Raw genomic sequence first — 17,758 nt, forward strand, 5'->3', positions numbered from 1 at the left:
AACGTAACGGATTACATTGACCTTTTTTGTGTATAATCCGTTACTCCCCAACCCTGGTCACCACATAGACCTACATCACACTGAGTTACTCAGTCTTTCCAAGAACACACCTAGTGTAAAAGAGCTGAGAACTCAAGAAACAGTGGATGTAAGTCTGAAACCTGAAAGCCAGTAGCAGAGAACGTTGGAGAGTCAGAGTGGTGGTGTCATGCCACCTGTTGGTGTGTAGTCAGATAGCAGTAGTAGTGTGTTAGTTAGGGCTAGGGTTAGAGGGGCTGTGGTTCATAGTGTGTGGTGTCTGCCCTTGGTTTGACCCCTACAGCAGGTCATGGCTCAGTAGTCATGAGGCCTTCCCCCATATAGACCCCCTCTAACAGGCCAGGAGGGGGACAAACCATCAAAGCCAGGGTCATAGCGCCTACCTCTCCATAAGAAAGTAATGAAACCTGCCCTGGCCCAGCGCTCCTTCCCTCCATCTGCGATAAAACAGGAATGGAGCTCCAACATTTCCTGTCTCGCTTCAATACAATTTATGGCACTCGGACAATCAGTCACGGCAATGAAACCGCTCAACCCTTCTCTACTTCTGCATCTCTCCCTTTTTCTCTCTCCTTTCTCTCTCTCACTCTCTGCATCTCTTTCTCTCTCTCTATCAATGAATTTGTTTGATAGCTGAGGACATGTTTTTTCTTTTACACGCTAAATAGTAAAGTGTATGTGTGTGTGTTTCGTTTCCCCAGGCCCCAGGTGACCCCAGGTCTGAGTGTTCCTTTATGCCCTACACCCCTCTACCCAGAGGCTCTAGAGACGGCAAGAACCACAAAGGTAAAGATTACACTTCCTTATGAGCCCTCTCTAGTCCTCACTCACATCAGTTTTATTAGAGGGGGCATATACAATGTGGGTATATATATATATACATATATACTCATTTAAAGGTTTTTCTTTATTGTTACTATTTTCTACATTGTAGAATAACATCAAAACTATGAAATAACACATATGGAATAATGTAGTAACCAAAAAGGTGTTAAACAAATCAAATCAAACCATGTCAATTGTGTTGAGGTTGGGTGATTGTGGAGGCCAGGTCATCTGATGCAGCACTCCATCACTCTCCTTCTTGGTCAAATAGCCCTTGCACAGCCTGGAGGTGTGTTGGGTCATTGTTCTGTTGAAAAACAAATGATAGTCCCACGAAGCACAAACCAGATGGGATGGCGTAGCTCTGCAGAATGCTGTGGTAGCCATGCTAGTTAAGCTTGCCTTGAATTCTAAATAAATCACAGACAGTATCACCAACAAAGCACCCCCACACCTCCTCCTCCATGCTTCACGGTGGGAACCACACATGCGGAGATCATCCGTTCACCAACTCTGCATCCCACAAAGACATGGTGGTTGGAATAAAAAATGTCACATTTTCAGACAAAAGGACAGATTTCCACCAGTCTAATGTCCATTGCTTGCTCGTGTTTCTTGGCCCAAGCAAGTCTCTTATTATTGGTGTCCATTAGCAGTAGTTTCTTTGCATAAATTCGACAATTTGATGAACAGTTGATGTTGAGATATGTCTATTACTTGAACTCTGTGAAGCATTTATTTGGGCTGAAATTTCTGATGCTGGTAACTCTAATTAACTTCTTCTCTGCAGCAGAGGCAACTCTGGGTCTTCCTTTCCTGTGGCGGTCCTCATGAAAGCCAGTTTTCAAAATGTTCCAGATTGACTGACCTTTGTGTCTTAAAGTAATGATAGACTGTCATTTGTCTTTGCTTATTTTAGCTGTTCTTGCCATAATATGGACTTGGTCTTTTACCAAATAGGGTTATCTTCTTTATACCCCCCCCCCTACCTTGTCACAACATAACTGTTTGGCTCAAACGGATTAAGAAGGAAATCATTTCCACAAATGAACTTTTAAGAAGGCACACCTGTTAATTGAAATGCATTCCAGGTGATTACCTCATGAAGCTGGTTGACTGAATACCAAGACTGTGCAAAGCTGTCATCAAAGCAAAGGGTGGCAACTTTGAAGAATCTCAAATATAAAATATATTTTGATTTGTTTAACACTTGTTTTGGTTACTACATGATTCCATTTGTGTTTTTTAATAGTTTTAATGTCTTCACTAGTGTTCTACAATGTAGATAATAGTAAAACATAAAGCAAAACCCTGGAATGAGTAGGTGTATCCAAACTTTTATCTGGTATATTATATATACATAATAAACGTGTACATCAAATTTATAAAACCAAGGTCAGGATGATCTCACATCCCCACTCTCTGATCCACACACTCATCAGACATATCAGAGATTAAGACAGCTGAACACAATATGAACAACATATTCACAATAAATCCAGGCTCCTGAGTGGCACAGCGGTCTAAAACACTGCATCTCAGTGCAAGAGGTGTCACTGCAATACCTGGTTCGAATCCAGGCTGCATCACATCCGGCTGTGATTTGGAGGGCGGTACACAATTGGTCCAGCGTCGGCCGGGGTTGGCAGTCATTGTAAATAAGAATTTGTTCTTAACTGACTTGCCTAGTTAAATAAAGATTAAGTAAAATAAATAAAAATAAAAGAATGTCCATTGTCTTTATGGGTTCCTTAAAGGGAACCCTCTTTGATAATATATATGAATATGCATGTTTTTCTTCTTCTTGATTAACTGTAGTGAGAGAATAGTGGACTTGAGATTCATCTGGGATCATAATAGTGGTCAGTCCCTCAGCTCATGTCTTTGAGTAGTTGATGGATCCTGAAATGTATCTAGGTTTTGGTTCTGATTTTGATTCTGATGTGAGGGTGTGTATATGTGAACCATCAATGATGATATGTTGATGCTAGTCATTGTTTAGGCCTTATTCTGATCTAATAATGTGTGAAACAGATGACATTCTTTCACATGCATACCTCTGTACAGTATAGATCAAACACATATTTTTCTCATCATCATAGACTAATCATTTCTAAATTTGCCCCAGTTTTAGCAGAAAATATATGTATTATAGTATATTAATGAGAAGCATTTGTTACACAGTTGCATTAATATCAAATGCATACATTTTATATGCATCTTTCTTATTGTAAATTATTATTTATTCTATTGTGTTGAATTGTATTATATTCTTAACTAAATGCACTGGTACATTCCTCTGTGTTGCTTGTCTCTCTCCTAGCTGCAGTAAGGCAGTCACTGTGCTGGCCAGGCTTGTAGTAGAAAGAAAAGGTGACCGGTTCTTTGTGTCTGTAGCGATGTTGTGTGAGTGGCCCTGAGGCCATTTTACCGGACCACACAGCAGGGCAGCAGGTTTAAACATGAGACATTCATCATGCTCTTTGTCTCCGCCATGCAAAACACTGCCGCTGTGATGCGCCCGACGCCATGGCAGCCAGCTCAAGAGGTCAACATTGAGCACCTCACACACATGGGGTCGCACACACCGCACATGCACACACACACACACACACACACACGTACTCACACACAACCCTCCTCCCGTCCAGTGCCAAGGACAGATCTATTTCACAGTGGCTGACCAGCAGCTTTCCATGTGATGTAGGAAGAGGGACAGAGACAGTCCCAAATGGCACCCTATTCCTTTTATAGTGCACTACGTTTGACCAGGGCCCATAGGGACTAGGGTGCCATTTGGGACACAAGCGGAGAGACCCTGTGCTTTGTCAACATCAGGCCGGCCAGGGAACAGTCCATTAAAAGGTGAGGGGATCTGACATGTGAGATATTTCTCCCTCCCTCTTAGATCTGGGCCGTGGTGTGGTGACAGTCACCGTTTGTTATGTTTATGACGCGAGCGCTGCAGCCTTAGATAACACTGCCCTCATCTTCAAGCTTCACCTCCTCTTTATGCCCCCCGCCTCTGTCCGCCTTCAGCACGGCAGCCCCCTTACTTCTCTATGCTTTTTAAACATACTGGAAGAACTAAATGTGGGGGAGCAATCACGATAACTTTCTGTGCGTTCTTACCTTCTACGTACTTGCACTGTGAGATGAGGACGTTTCAGTAGAAACTGTTAACAAAACTGGTACACTGACGTCGTTATCACTGTATAGATTTTAGTATGGTTTACAATCATTGTCATAATACTATAATATTATCATTACATGTTGCTGATAAAGTTCATTATCCCTTTGAATGAATCACCATATATTTGTATCAGTTATATTTAGGTGTGGTTTGATGAACCGTGGAGCAGGGATGTCTGTTTGTGTTAGCCCCTACATGGCCCTACTTGGTGGGATGTAGCTAGGAAGTCTGACAGCCCCCTGTCTGCTGCAGAGAGAGCCTCCACACACACACACACACACACACACACACACACACACACACACACACACACACACACACACACACCTGTATAGGAGCCCCAGAGCCCAGGTGCCACTAGTAATTACTGCAGTCTGGAGCTCTAGGGAGGGGCCAGAGCTGGCAGGTCAGTGCCCAGGGGGAGAGGGGTGGAGAGTGGGGATACTGCTCCAGGAAAAGCCCCTGTCTGGGGGTGGCTGTGTGGCGGAGTCAGCCTTGGACAAGACGAAAAGAGAGGAGACGAGGGAAGAAGAGGGTGGAGGGAGGTAGATGGTGGGAGGAAAGAGAGCGACACAGAAAGAAAGAAAGAAATATAGAAAAAGAGAAAGAAAGAAAGAAAGAGAAAGAAAGAAAGAAAGAAAGAAAGAATGAAAAAAGAAAAGATTTGGAAACATAATAGCGGAAGATATAGGAGAGTGAGCAATGAAGGAGGAGAGGGCAAGCAAACTAGCGACTAAAAACAAGAGGGTAGGACAGGGAGAAAAAAGACGGGGAGACTGTGGTGTGTCTTGGAGCAGGCCAGGGTGACACAGAGTGGAGTAGTGACAGGTCTGGAGGCCTAGGGAGCAGAGTCACCACTAGAGACCTTAGGATCCTCCTCTGCTGTCAGCTCTGGTTTTAGCTGTCTGCCAGGCTGGCAGTCGGAGATTCAAAGTACTCTTCCCGACGTCACCTCTAGTACGGAGCAGAGCGCTGTTTCAAAATGACTCTCACAATCAGAGTACAAGACACTTCTAATAACATTGTGGATTTGATCTCCCAAAGAGAGGCCTCAGACTAAAGTTTGTCCCCGCAACATACCTAAAATGGACAAATAACTGAGATGTTAAAGTGCCTAATAATAAATACCTAAAGAGTTTGAATGGAGCATTACTGCATAATGGCTTACTGTAGTTAATAACGAATCAAGGCTGAGTTGTGATTAAAACCTGTCAAACATAATGTGTGTGATGGTCTAACAACAACATTTCATTATCTGACGATATCATGTTCTCAGAGATGGTTTATTTGATAGACCTTAGTGCAGTAGGCTTAAAACATGTACAGTACCAGTCAAACGTTTGGACACACCTACTCATTCCAGGGTTTTTCTTTATTTTACTTTTTTTTTTGCATAGTAGAATAATAGTGAAGACATCAAAACTATGAAATAACACATGGAATCATGTAGTAACCAAAAGAGTGATAAACAAATAATATATGTTATATTTGAGATTCTTCAAAGTAGCCACCCCTTTGCCTTGATGACAGCTTTGCACACTCTTGACTTTCTCTCAGCCAACAACAAGCCCTTATGATGCTACCCATGTAATATATATATTTCTGTACTGCACTCTACAGTTGAAATACACTGTTTTACTTCCGAGTGATAGTTACAATGATCTACATATTTAGGCTAATATATTTCTCAGGCATCAGCCACTGCTCTTTAATGGATCAGACTGTTTGATGTGGTCCATCCTTCACAAGTGACAGGCCTAAATGAAAGGGATCCCAGTGTATAGACTGCTAAGTAAACAGAGAATAAACAAAGAGAAATGCCATGAGCCATGAAGCCTAGCTCAATGCTTTCATTCTGGGACTGCTTCCAGCTGCTTAGTATGTATGTATTTTAAATGGTACACAACTGCTATTAAAACCCCTGGAGGAAAGCAAGGCTTCAAAGCCTTCAAACCCCCTCACTTACTCAGACACACATGCTCACACACACACACATACACACACACACTGACGACACCCATGGGAATTCTCACGCTTGCTGTACAGTTCACTTTTTTACACGATGGGGCGATCTGTAGATATACAGTTCTCAATAAACACGTGCACGCTCACAAACACACACACACACTCCCTCACCACCAATACGGGGGGGAAACGGGAACGCATCCAAACTAAGAGTAAAGTGTTTTACAGTCGAAGCACAACAAATACACAAACATCTGGAAGCGTTCAGAGCAGAGCAGCAGAACCATTAGGGGGAGAGTTGGGTTTTGCCAAAATGGGGAAATGATGAGGAATGGGCTGTCAGGCCGTGCTGGAGAGACAGGGGAGAGGCCTGATGACAGAGCTCTGGATGAGAAGTACTGAGTGGGAGGGGGAGGGAGGAAGGGGGAAGGACAGAAAGAGAGAGAAAGATGGGTAAGATAGAGGGAGGTAAGGGGGTGGAAAGGGAGAGGTGGGAGAGGGAAGAGAAAGATGGAAATAGGGGACATAGAGAGAAAGGGGGAGGGATAAGTACTGTATATTCCAGCTCAGAAAGTCCTAGAGAGGTATACACCGGCTGGTAGGTATCCCTCCCTCCTTCCCTCGACCCCTCTCCCTCCATTATCAGACAGCTGGATGGGATGACTAATACACTGGCTGGTAGCTATCCCTCCCTCCTTCCCTCCACCCCTCTCTCCCTCCATTATCAGACAGCTGGATGGGATGACTAATACACCGGCTGGTAGCTATCCCTCCTTTCGTCCACCCCTCTCTCCCTCCATTATCAGACAGCTGGATGGGATGACTAATACACCGGCTGGTAGCTATCCTCCCTCCTTCCCTCCACCCCTCTCTCCCTCCATTATCAGACATCTGGATGGGATGACTAATACACCGGCTGGTAGCTATCCCTCCTTCCCTCCACCCCTCTCTCCCTCCATTATCAGACAGCTGGATGGGATGACTAATACACCGGCTGGTAGCTATCCCTCCCTCCTTCCCTCCACCCCTCTCTCCATCCATTATCAGACAGCTGGATGGGATGACTAATGCTTGATAAACTGATATTGTTAAGGATGGATTAGTCATTATGAAGAGGGGCCCTGGGACATTATCACTGTTTTTGCAATTTTTGTTGTTAGAGCTTATGGAACGAGACTATGATTTAGATAAAAGACCAACTCCATCTTTGCTTCTCAAGCAAAGGATGATGACAGCATTACTAACATTGTTAAAATACAGGCATTAGTTTGAGTGTGAATAGGCTGTCATGAAGTCAGTCTATTTACCACAAAATTAACTTTCAAATTAGCTCACTAATGATTAATCCTATGTTATTTAGACTGTGTGGTAAAGTCCTTGATACAACATGTTTGTCTCTATCATCGCCTTGTCTCAAAATAAATAAATGGCTAACTTTCTATTTGATGTTTGTTTCACAACCTTTTAAGCAAATCTACCTAAAAAAACACACCTGTCCCTCAGTTGATAATATTCCCTTTATCTTTGGCATAGCCTTGAGTATGGAAATGTTTGCCATAAACCTCCAGTGAGGGAAGGCAGAACACTCCTGCCAGGCCCTATTAAAGGTTCTGTACGTGCTCTCAGAGACATTTACCTGCGTCTCATAATGATTGTAGCAGGACCGCTTCTCCCCTGATAAACATCATTCTTAAACTTAAAGACCAATGCTGGCCGCTACCGGTACAGAACCAAATCTGTTGTTCAAATGGGAAATATGGATAAAAGCATAGAGAGTTTAACTCTTCCAAGTCCACTTGCATTCCACAAGAAGTGGAGGAAGTTTGTAGATGACCTATGCTCCTCCAGGAGGAACAGTGTTGAAGTCAAGTCAATCCCCTGTGTATGTCTATTACAAGGTGTACACGTGCTGTAGGTTTACAGTAAAATGAATACCACACACTGGAACAGACGGGTGATTCCACGCCAGTGGGAGCGGAAAATATATCCGATTGTTCTTGCAATTCTAACTTAGAAACTTCATTAGTACAAGTTTGACATGCTTTTACATTTCTATCACAAACCCTTTTTAGAGCCATACAAGCCTCCTTCCTGTAAGACCTTATGATCCACGAACTATACATGATACAGACACCTTGTTGTCATTCTACTCCTTATGTATCATATGGAGTATGTCTAGAAATGAGCTTAATCAAAAAGGCTAATTTTGAGATATTTATATTAATATTTTTTATGTTGAATAAATGTATGTGTATTTCAGAATCTAGACATACTCCATATGATAGAGCCCACTATAAGGAGTATAATGACAACAAGGGGTTGTCTGTATCATGTACGGTTCACAAATCATAAAGGGCTTAAAATGGCCACTTTCATCATGATTTTCTCGTAAATGGTTTGTGATACTAATGTAAAAAGCATGTCAAACATCCTTTCCCCCAATGAAGTTTCTATGTGAGAATGGCCAGAACAATCGGAGATACCAAAAATATTTCCCTCTGTCGGTTGCGTGGAACTCTCCAACTCTCCAAGTTAAATATTTCTTGAGCACATGCCAATTCAGGGTAGTTCTACTTTTTGTCTTGTGTCTATTATAACCAAGTAGCTGATAAATGAAACCATGTGGATTTCGTCCTATGGAGCTCCAAGATCCTACAAACGAAACACTACACAGAATTCTGTGTAACTGGATAATGCATATGAAGAATGACAAGTGAACTATGTTGACTACGGTTGCTTCTATGGGTTACGCACTCTGAGACACACTGACAATATGAAGACATATGGCTTTAATCCCCAGATATGAGTTCACAAGTAATTGTCACCGGAACAAGTTTTATATTCTTGGAGGTGTTTGCCAGTTTGTGCGGCTGAAGAGGTGCTAAGGATCAGTTTTATAATGAATTAGTCTTTTGTTACCATTAAATATATGGATATAAAATGTGCCAATAACTCACAACACAGGGATGTAATGAGCTCTCATAAAGAAAGAGATTGCCATCATGCTTGCTTATATCCCACGTGCATATTTCAACCTCCGGGCTACACTTAGATTGGATCTCTAAAATATATAATGGACGAATAGGGAGGATTCCTTTTCCCAACAATATATTGTGTAGTAATCATGTTCGCTTTGTGATGCCGTGTACCCCCATATGCTTTTGGTTTCCAAAACTAGTTCATGTAGGTTAATATGTTTTAATGATCTGGAGTCGGCTTGTAGGATCATTTCTTTAGGTCAACAACTGGTAAACATGTTCTCAGATCAAGGTAATAGGTCATGGGTCTGTTCTTCTGCGGTGAGAATCATGTTGGTATAACTATTACATTTAGGTTTGTTTTTCATTCAGTTTGAAGACATTGTCTCCTTTCTATTTTGAATTGAACATACATCTTTTACTTGAAAATACGTTACATTAGGTCCTACAAGTGTTCTGTGTCTTACAGCCTCAGGCACACAGCGAGCAGCTGCCAGCCATGAATATCTGCTCTTCCTCTGTGATGCGCGGCTCCGTTGCCTTTATCAGAGGGAGATGATGTGATGTTATTCTTCCCAGGAGTGGATTGGCTCTGCAACATGAATAGCCATTAGTGCAGGGCTATGGAGATGGATGAGATGAGGGAAAGCGAGGGAGAGCGAAGGGGAACCGGGCCCTGAAATCCCTCACCGCATGTCCAAAACACACCATACTCCTCTGTCCTCTCCTCTTCTCGCTGGGAGAAATGATGATGAGAGCTCATTTTTGGAGGCAGGCCCTGAATATCCCTGTTATTATTATAGAGAACTGGAACACACTGCGGTTGCGTCCCAAATGGCACCCTAGTCCCTATGTAGTGCGTTACTTTTGACCAGGAACCAAATGGCTCCGGTCAAAAGTAGTGCACGATATACAGTGCCTTCAGAAAGTATTTACACCCCCTGCCTTTTTCCACATTTTGTTGTGTTACAGCTTGAATTTTATTGCAAATACGAGTAGAAAATGTTTCTAAACACTTGTACATTCATGTGGATGCTACCATGATTACAGATAATCCTGAATGAATGGTGAATAATGATGAGTGAGAAAGTTACAGACGCACAAATATCATACCCCCAAGACATGCAAACCTCTCACCATTACAATAACAGGGGAAGGTAGCATTTTTTTTTGGGGGGGGGGGGGGGGGGGCGTACTGTAGGACTTTTTGTTCCCTAAATCCTAGAGGAAAACCTGCTTTAGTCTGCTTTCCACCAGACACGGGGAGATGAATTCACCTTTCAGCAGGACAATAACCTAAAACACAAGGCCAAATCTATACTGGAGTTGCTTACCAAAAAGTCAGTTAATGTTCTTGAGTGGCCTAGTTACAGTTTTGGCTTAAATCTGCTTGAAAATCTATGGCAAGACTTGAAAATTGTTGTCTTGCAATGATCAACACCCAATTTGGCAGAGCTTGAAGAATTTTGAAAAGAATGGGCAAATGTTGCACAATCCAGCTGTGGAAAGCTCTTAAGAGACTTACCCAGAAAGACTCACAGCTGTAATCACTACCAAATGTGACTCTGACATGTATTGACTGAGGGGGTTGAATACTTACAGTGCCGGGAAAAAGTATTTGCGCCCTTTCAGATTTGTTCTATTTTCGCATATTTTTGTTACTTAATGTTATTAGATCTTCAATCAAAACCTAATATTAGACAAAGGGAAATGTTAGAATGTTTCTTCCACTTTGAGATTACAGAGTATTTTGTGTAGATCGTTCACAAAAAAAAATGACACTTAAATCCATTTTAATCCCACTTTGTAACATAACAAAAGGTGGAAAAAGTCAATGGGTGTGAATCCATTCTGAAGGCACTATAGGGAATAGGGTGCCATTTGGGACACATCCTGGAAGTCACAGGCCGTTCTTTCGCTCTGTTAGACAGAAGGCTGGGGCTCGGCTAGATTAAAACCTTCTTAACTTCACTGACAGTTTCAACTGCTGAACTCTGCTCTAAACTGCTTTGAGAATACTGCTTTCTACCAAGTGTCATTTTCTTGCTGTTTGCAGATGGTACTCTCCTCTCTCTCTCATTGTGAATAATTCTGTTTGTGCTCGGTTCGGGGGAAATGTCAGTGACACTATTGTTTTTACCTTGCTGTTTGATGTAGTCGAAGGAGTCTCTTGAGGAGCTGAGTTCTGAAAACTGATGTTGAAAGTGTACAGGTAGAACTTCAAGTGGAAAGATGACACCGTCAAGTTTTGTGTCAAGATTTTTTGGGATTTCGTTTAAAAAATATTTAATTTAGAAGATATTTGTTTATTTTTTTTCACTTTGTGAATAATAAAAAGTTAATGTTTTTCCTTTTTGATATTTCATCTTAATAAGACGTGTTTAAGTCAAGTGGAAGATGTGCTGAATTTGTTTTGACTAAAATACTATAACAGTTTGTGGATGGTGCCACTTAAGTTTAGAGATCAAATGAAATGTTTGATTCAAGAAACTGTTATTATTTCAACCAAGTACACCAACAAAAAATCTGAGTCCTACTGATCTCCGTATGCATCTGGTGCGATAAGATAATGATCTGTACTGTATGTACAATGTTCTTTACCATTCATTGTACAGATAGATCACCACTCCCAACAGCAGTACATGGACTTCAAGGGACATTTCAGAATGTTTCAGCTTGTTTGGCTTGTTTCAGCTTCTATGTTTGGTAGTAAAACAGATAGAGGAAGATATGTGTTTCCAATGACATCATCGGTGTGCATTGTGTGATTTTTAACCAATTATGAGTTGGTTTTGCCTACTAATTGACTACTAATTGGTTGACGATGTCATTGGAAACACTTATCTTCCTCAATCTTTTTTTACTACAAAACACAAAACATAGAAACAAGCTGGAGATTATGAAAATGAAGTAGAACATTTTAGAAATGTTCCTTTAATACTCTCAGCAGTGTTGGGACACCAATCCTCCTAAATCTTTATCTGCTGTGACCATTACAGACAGGACAATGTTATTTACACAAGTACAACACTCATAAGTGTGAACCAATACCGGGGCGTCTACTGAGAAGCTGTCAGGAAGATAGACAGACAAGGACGTGAGTTCTTGCCAACCTAGGCCCAGGCCCGGCCCATTCTGCAATAACATCCCTCTGGTACTTCTGGATCTGGTCCAATTCCCAGTATCACTGGTCAGTTTCAGTGACAGCGAATTGACAAAGCATATATCAGCCCGAATGGATAGGCCACATTGCTGTTAGAAACCAGCTCTGAAAGCAGATTGCTTACGCAAGTCAAACTATTATTCATGTTCCACTGTGATTTGTGACTGTGACCGGGGACATTTGAGATGTGGTCTAGTGTTTCCCAGCATTACTTTTAGTCCCTGCCAGAAGTTAGCTAGCGCAGGTCTGCGGCGGTTTTCTCTCCCTGGTTTGGAAACACAGGAGTCCATCAAGGTAATTTATGACAGTGGAGGCTAGCCAGATGGTTTGGATATTTTTACATCAGGATCGATGGAGGGTCCTCCAGTTTCTCCTGTGTGAAACGGATGGCTCAGTGTGTAGTGTGAACCGCTGTAAGGGCCTTTTTACCCATCATGAAGAAGATGAAGAGCTTCTAATGTGTTAGCAGATGCTAGGTCACTTGTCACACTGGAGGGAGAGAGGGATCAGAGACCAGTGAACTCTACTGGCATTATTAATGCCATCATGCAGCTAGGTCATTGGCAATTCATCTTTATGTAGAGTTGTTTATCACATAAAACATTCTAAGTGAACAGCCATGAGTTTGTGAGTTTGAAATGTTTAACTCTAATTTTATTTTTGTAGCCTGATTTTGTTTGAATGAACTGTGAATTCATTCAGAGTTACCTTCTATAATTCTAGATTAATGTAGTACTACTTGTCAATCACGCTCACTAAACGCAAGATGAAAATATGTCTTAAATCTAATCAGGTTAGCATGTCTTTTTTAATGCAATCGGCTCCCTCTCAGTTAATCATAATTTGGTGGTTTCTCTTACCCCAATGGATAAAGGACATCACCATGCATTTTTGTCATGCTCACTCATAAAAGTCATGAGGCATGCCATATAACAATCAGAGCTTTGAGAGAGGGAGGGAGCGTTGTTAATCTAGTAGCTACACAGCTACTGTACATGAAATAATGATTATAGAGGCTTGTTGTTAAGAGCAGGAGTACATTTATAAGTGACACATCAGCCACAACACCTTCATTTAAAGACAGAATAGACACACACACACACACGCAGGAACACACACACACTCACTGCCATTCCCAGCTCAGTCTCAGTGCTCCAGAGCTAATGTGGTGGAAGGAGCTTGACTCATCTGTCAATTACAGCGAGCTCCATTGGGCCGTTGTCTAAACAGTTTTTCTCTCTGGCTGGTGAATCCAGTGATTTATTGTCAACTGGCTCGGCTTCAATATACAATCAGCAGACACTAAGCTGTGATGTCTGAACACAAACTATGGTGGGAGTATCAGCATAGCTCACATTAACTGCCATGTGGATTATTCATTGCATCAGGGGCGACGTGAAACGCTCGTTGGGACCCGTTGCCTTGGAAAGAGAGGTGGTCCATCATCTAAAAATGCTAAATATCTTTGCCTCTATTTGTGCTTGGCTCCCCTACTTAACAAATCAAAGGGATGTCCTATTTGTGCTTGGCCCCCCTACTTAACAAATCAAATGGGTGTCCTATTTGTGCTTGGCTCCCCTACTTAACAAATCAAAGGGGTGTTCTATTTGTGCTTGGCTCCCCTACTTAACAAATCAAAGGGATGTCCTATTTGTGCTTGGCTCCCCTACTTAACAAATCAAAGGGGTGTCCTATTTGTGCTTGGCTCCCATACTTAACAAATCAAAGGGGTGTCCTATTTGTGCTTGGCTCCCCTACTTAACAAATCAAAGGGGTGTCCTATTTGTGCTTGGCTCCCATACTTAACAAATCAAAGGGGTGTCCTATTTGACTAACCAAGCACTCGTGCCCAATGTCACTGTTTAAGGGCGTGGGCCTGGTCAAATGAAGTACTTGAGGTCAACTGGTTATGGGTTATGAGGATCAGAGCCTATTTCATTGAAAGGACGTTGGCATTTTATTATATGTCTTGGAGTAGAATAGGTAACTTGAGGTACAGGATGAAGTAGCAAGTATTTTATAGTGCTCACCAATATCAACATTCCTGCTTCACCACAACGAAGAGAGAGCGAGGCCAGTTGAACGGTACAACCTTTTAATCTGTCACAATGATTCGCTGACGAAATGGGTAGAAACGAAAGGAACAGGTTTCACTGTCACTTTAATATGAGCAGACACGTTATTTTACTGTCATATTTTGATTGGTAGATTGTTTCTGACACGTTGTGTAACTGCGAGAGGATTGGGTTGACGTCTGAGTCATTTAGGTCAGATTATTGAATTTATTCCAGATTGCTGGGATTTCTAATGACTGCTTTTCCAATTTACCCCTTTACCTAAGGGTACAATGCCTTTTCAAAACCTAACTTTCTGATTGACCTTGATTATAGATTAACTGGTAGATGATATCTGCATTTAAAGGAGCATTTCACCACTTTTTAACCTCATATTCATTATCTACAGCTGTAAAAACGGCCAAATTTTAAGATGGCTCAGAAATCACTGTGTGGGGATTTAAGCTACCAGCAATGTTAACCAGTAACTGCTAAAACAAATACTGAATGAAAGTCAGGAAAATAATAATGACTTTAGGGGTGTTAGGGACTTAAGTATGAAATGATATGAGTACTTCTGAAGGCCTGGATACTTTTCACAGGGGGTTGCCTCCTGAGAAAGGCCAAAAAACCTATCTCCACTTGACACCATTAAACCAGTGCTAACTTGCAAACCCCATGAGCTACAGGATCAATTGTACCTCCTCTAGCTTCTCTGATCTAGCATTTAGGCATCGTCTGAGGGCGCCAGGGGAAACCCTGATTCAGGGGTAATCGGATGGGGGTGGAAAGAGGAAAATGGCATGAAATTAGATGAATTGGAGTGAACACATGTAGCATGTCTCGCGGTGTGGTGGTCTTTTGTTCACGCAGTGTGACTCTGAGATGGAGATGACTTCGGGATATGACTTTGGGCTGGGCTGGCCTAGCATGTGTTTTTAATGCGTTTTGGCACTTATATCGACTCTTTAAAAAATATGATCACCAATTTATTTTTCATTTAGACTTACACTAGAACATAGTGTAGATTAACATTTTTAAAAGTCCTAGATTTACACTAGGTATAGGATTTAAAAAAATACTATTTACTTTAAGGGTGTTTTTAGAAGACATCCTCCACAGAAGAAAATTGTATTTTATATTTTTGTTTTCGGAGAGCGCTATGAAGTACGTTGGTACTGTAGCAGGCAGGCTCTAGATCCTAATGGTGGGTCTGAGCAGAGAGGAAAGAAGGATATGAAGATAACCTTGAGAGAGATAACAGAACCTTGGGCCTTTCCTTTAGTGCCTCATACTATTGCTAACCCACTATGACATCTTGGCCCAGGAACCTCTCAAGCCACTGATATACAAACAACAGCTGATATCCACTGAACTTTAAGCAGTGCTTAGAGGCAACGCCCTAGTGTTTGTTTGAATCTAATTTTAGATGTTTTTCTCTCAGATACAGCAGGTCATCAATTGTGTTGTTCTACAGTTGTCTTTTGTTGTTACTATTAGCCGTTTTGGCTAAGCAGTTTCAAAGCCCCCACAGGGTACAAATGAACCGATCAAAGGTATTAGCGTTGTGATGTGCGCTCGATAATATTTAACTTCATTAATTCCCATACCCTGAGCTGACATCCAGCTCCTATTAAGGTATGAAATCTCATCCTCCTCAACCCTTCCATCCTCTCCATACCTCAGCTGGTGCTTGCTGGTGCAGCCAAGCAGATAATACCCTGTGAGCTCTGAAACATGTACCATTATAATTAGCTTTGTCAGGTCCTAGCCCTGCAACCTTCATGCAGATAATATGATAATATGTCTTCATAACCACCTGACCTTACATGCTCAATATTTCTCCTCTTATGAAGATTACATGTCAATAAAGTAATTGAGTCCCGGGGTGTGTGGCAAGTGAAGATTTAGGTTATTGGACTTTTGGTGGGCAGTGATGAACGAGAGTTATTATTCTACCTGTCAGAGGATGTGCAGGGAGCTGAGGACAGTCCGAGGATGTCAGGGGTAGGGAGAGAGGGAGGGGGAGATAATGAGAGGGGGTGAGACGCAGGAGAGAGTGAGGTAAGACAGAATTTAAGAGATAGAAAGAGGGAGAGAGGGGAGTGAGGCAGAAGAGGAGAGAAGGAGGAGTCATTCTTCACAGGGAGGGACACATAGACAGTTAATCATCCATCCCTTTATCCCTCCATCCCTCTCCTCCCTGCATACGGAGGAGGGATGTGTCATGTTAATCAAGAGGAGTAGGGTTACAGTCAAGTTATCTGGCTTACGGGAGGCCAGGGGGAGGAGATCCACACTACCATCACAACCCTATTATTCCATCTCCTTCCACAGCCATTGGCTGGAGCGGCATCATCTGTTTTCATTCTGTAGGATCCCTGTCATAGTGTGGTTTCCTTTCAATTCCAGACAGCATGCAACATCACTTTGTTTCTACTTAAAGTATATTACCTAGCTTCTGCCACCTAGAAACAAGCGCAACAGCTTTTGTGAAAGGTTTTCAGCAAATTATTTCTAGTTCAATTAACATTTCTGCTCTATAAACACATAATATGTTTATTATAGTAATATTTTGCCCTTGAATAAGTCATCAAATGTAATGTGCTCATACAAAATATAACAACATAGACACAATGTGCTAAATAGCATACAGCTGTAAGTGCATAATCCATCCCTACCACCATGGTCAAACATGAATACAAGGGACAGAATAAATGAGAGGTGAAAATGAGAGAGTGGTCAGCGTGATGCCTGACAAAGAGAGTTACTCACCAGTTAAACTGACACAAGAGAAAGGGGGGAGAAAAAGAGAGACGGAGAAATATATTTTACCGTGTCCTTTTGTATTAGGCCTGGAGATTGATCTCTTCCAGTCAGATGAAGGCCTGATGTGAGTGATCCAAGCCCTCCATCATTGTGACACGCTGCTCTCGGCTAACACTCACCCATGTTGATGGGCACACCCTGCGCCACGAGGGCCCTGGCTGGCCAACCTCAACCTACCTTTTCCTCTCTCTCTCTCTTTCTTCCTCATCCCTTATTTTATCCCCCTCTCCCCTGTTTTCTGTGCCAACTTTCCCTCTCTCTACCTCTCTCTTTCTTCCTCATCCCTTGTTCTTTTATTTTCAGTCCCCTCCATCCTCCTTTATCCCCCTCTCCCCTGCTTTCTGTCACCATGTCATGTCGGATCAGTGTTTGGCGAGCCAGCCAGGATGTAACGGGAGCCCCAGGTAGAGAGCTGCCTACCAGGCATCATGATCACAGCTGAAATGAGGATAATAAGGATAGGGTCCCAGGGTGGTAGCCGTGGCAACAGTGGCACAGACAGGCCAGTCACTTAGCAGCACCAGGAAGTGGAGTAATAAGTGTTGTGGTGGGTGTCTGGAGGGCCAGGGGAAAGTATGAAGAGAAGGAGCTGACTGACGCATGGCCCCTTACGTCCCCATCGGTGAGGCAGGTGTTGCCAGTCGGGGTTCCAGGGCTCGATGTGTCCGAAGGGGACTGTTGTTTCCAGCGCCTGCCACACGTCAGATTACTA

General features: G+C 42.3%; 1 protein-coding gene across 1 annotated transcript in view; it reads left to right on the plus strand.

Annotated features, from left to right (window-relative positions):
* Positions 1-17,758, plus strand: part of LOC110502629 (leucine-rich melanocyte differentiation-associated protein) — a 378,878-nt gene that overhangs the window by 345,006 nt on the left and 16,114 nt on the right. Inside the window, exon 6 of the mRNA XM_021580813.3 lies at positions 741-825. Coding sequence (XP_021436488.1) covers positions 741-825 — 85 coding nt within the window. The remainder of the gene's footprint in view (positions 1-740; positions 826-17,758) is intronic.

This window comes from Oncorhynchus mykiss, chromosome 23 (assembly GCF_057628025.1).
Source record: "Oncorhynchus mykiss isolate SJ-2025 chromosome 23, ASM5762802v1, whole genome shotgun sequence".
Classification (NCBI taxonomy): domain Eukaryota; kingdom Metazoa; phylum Chordata; class Actinopteri; order Salmoniformes; family Salmonidae; genus Oncorhynchus; species Oncorhynchus mykiss.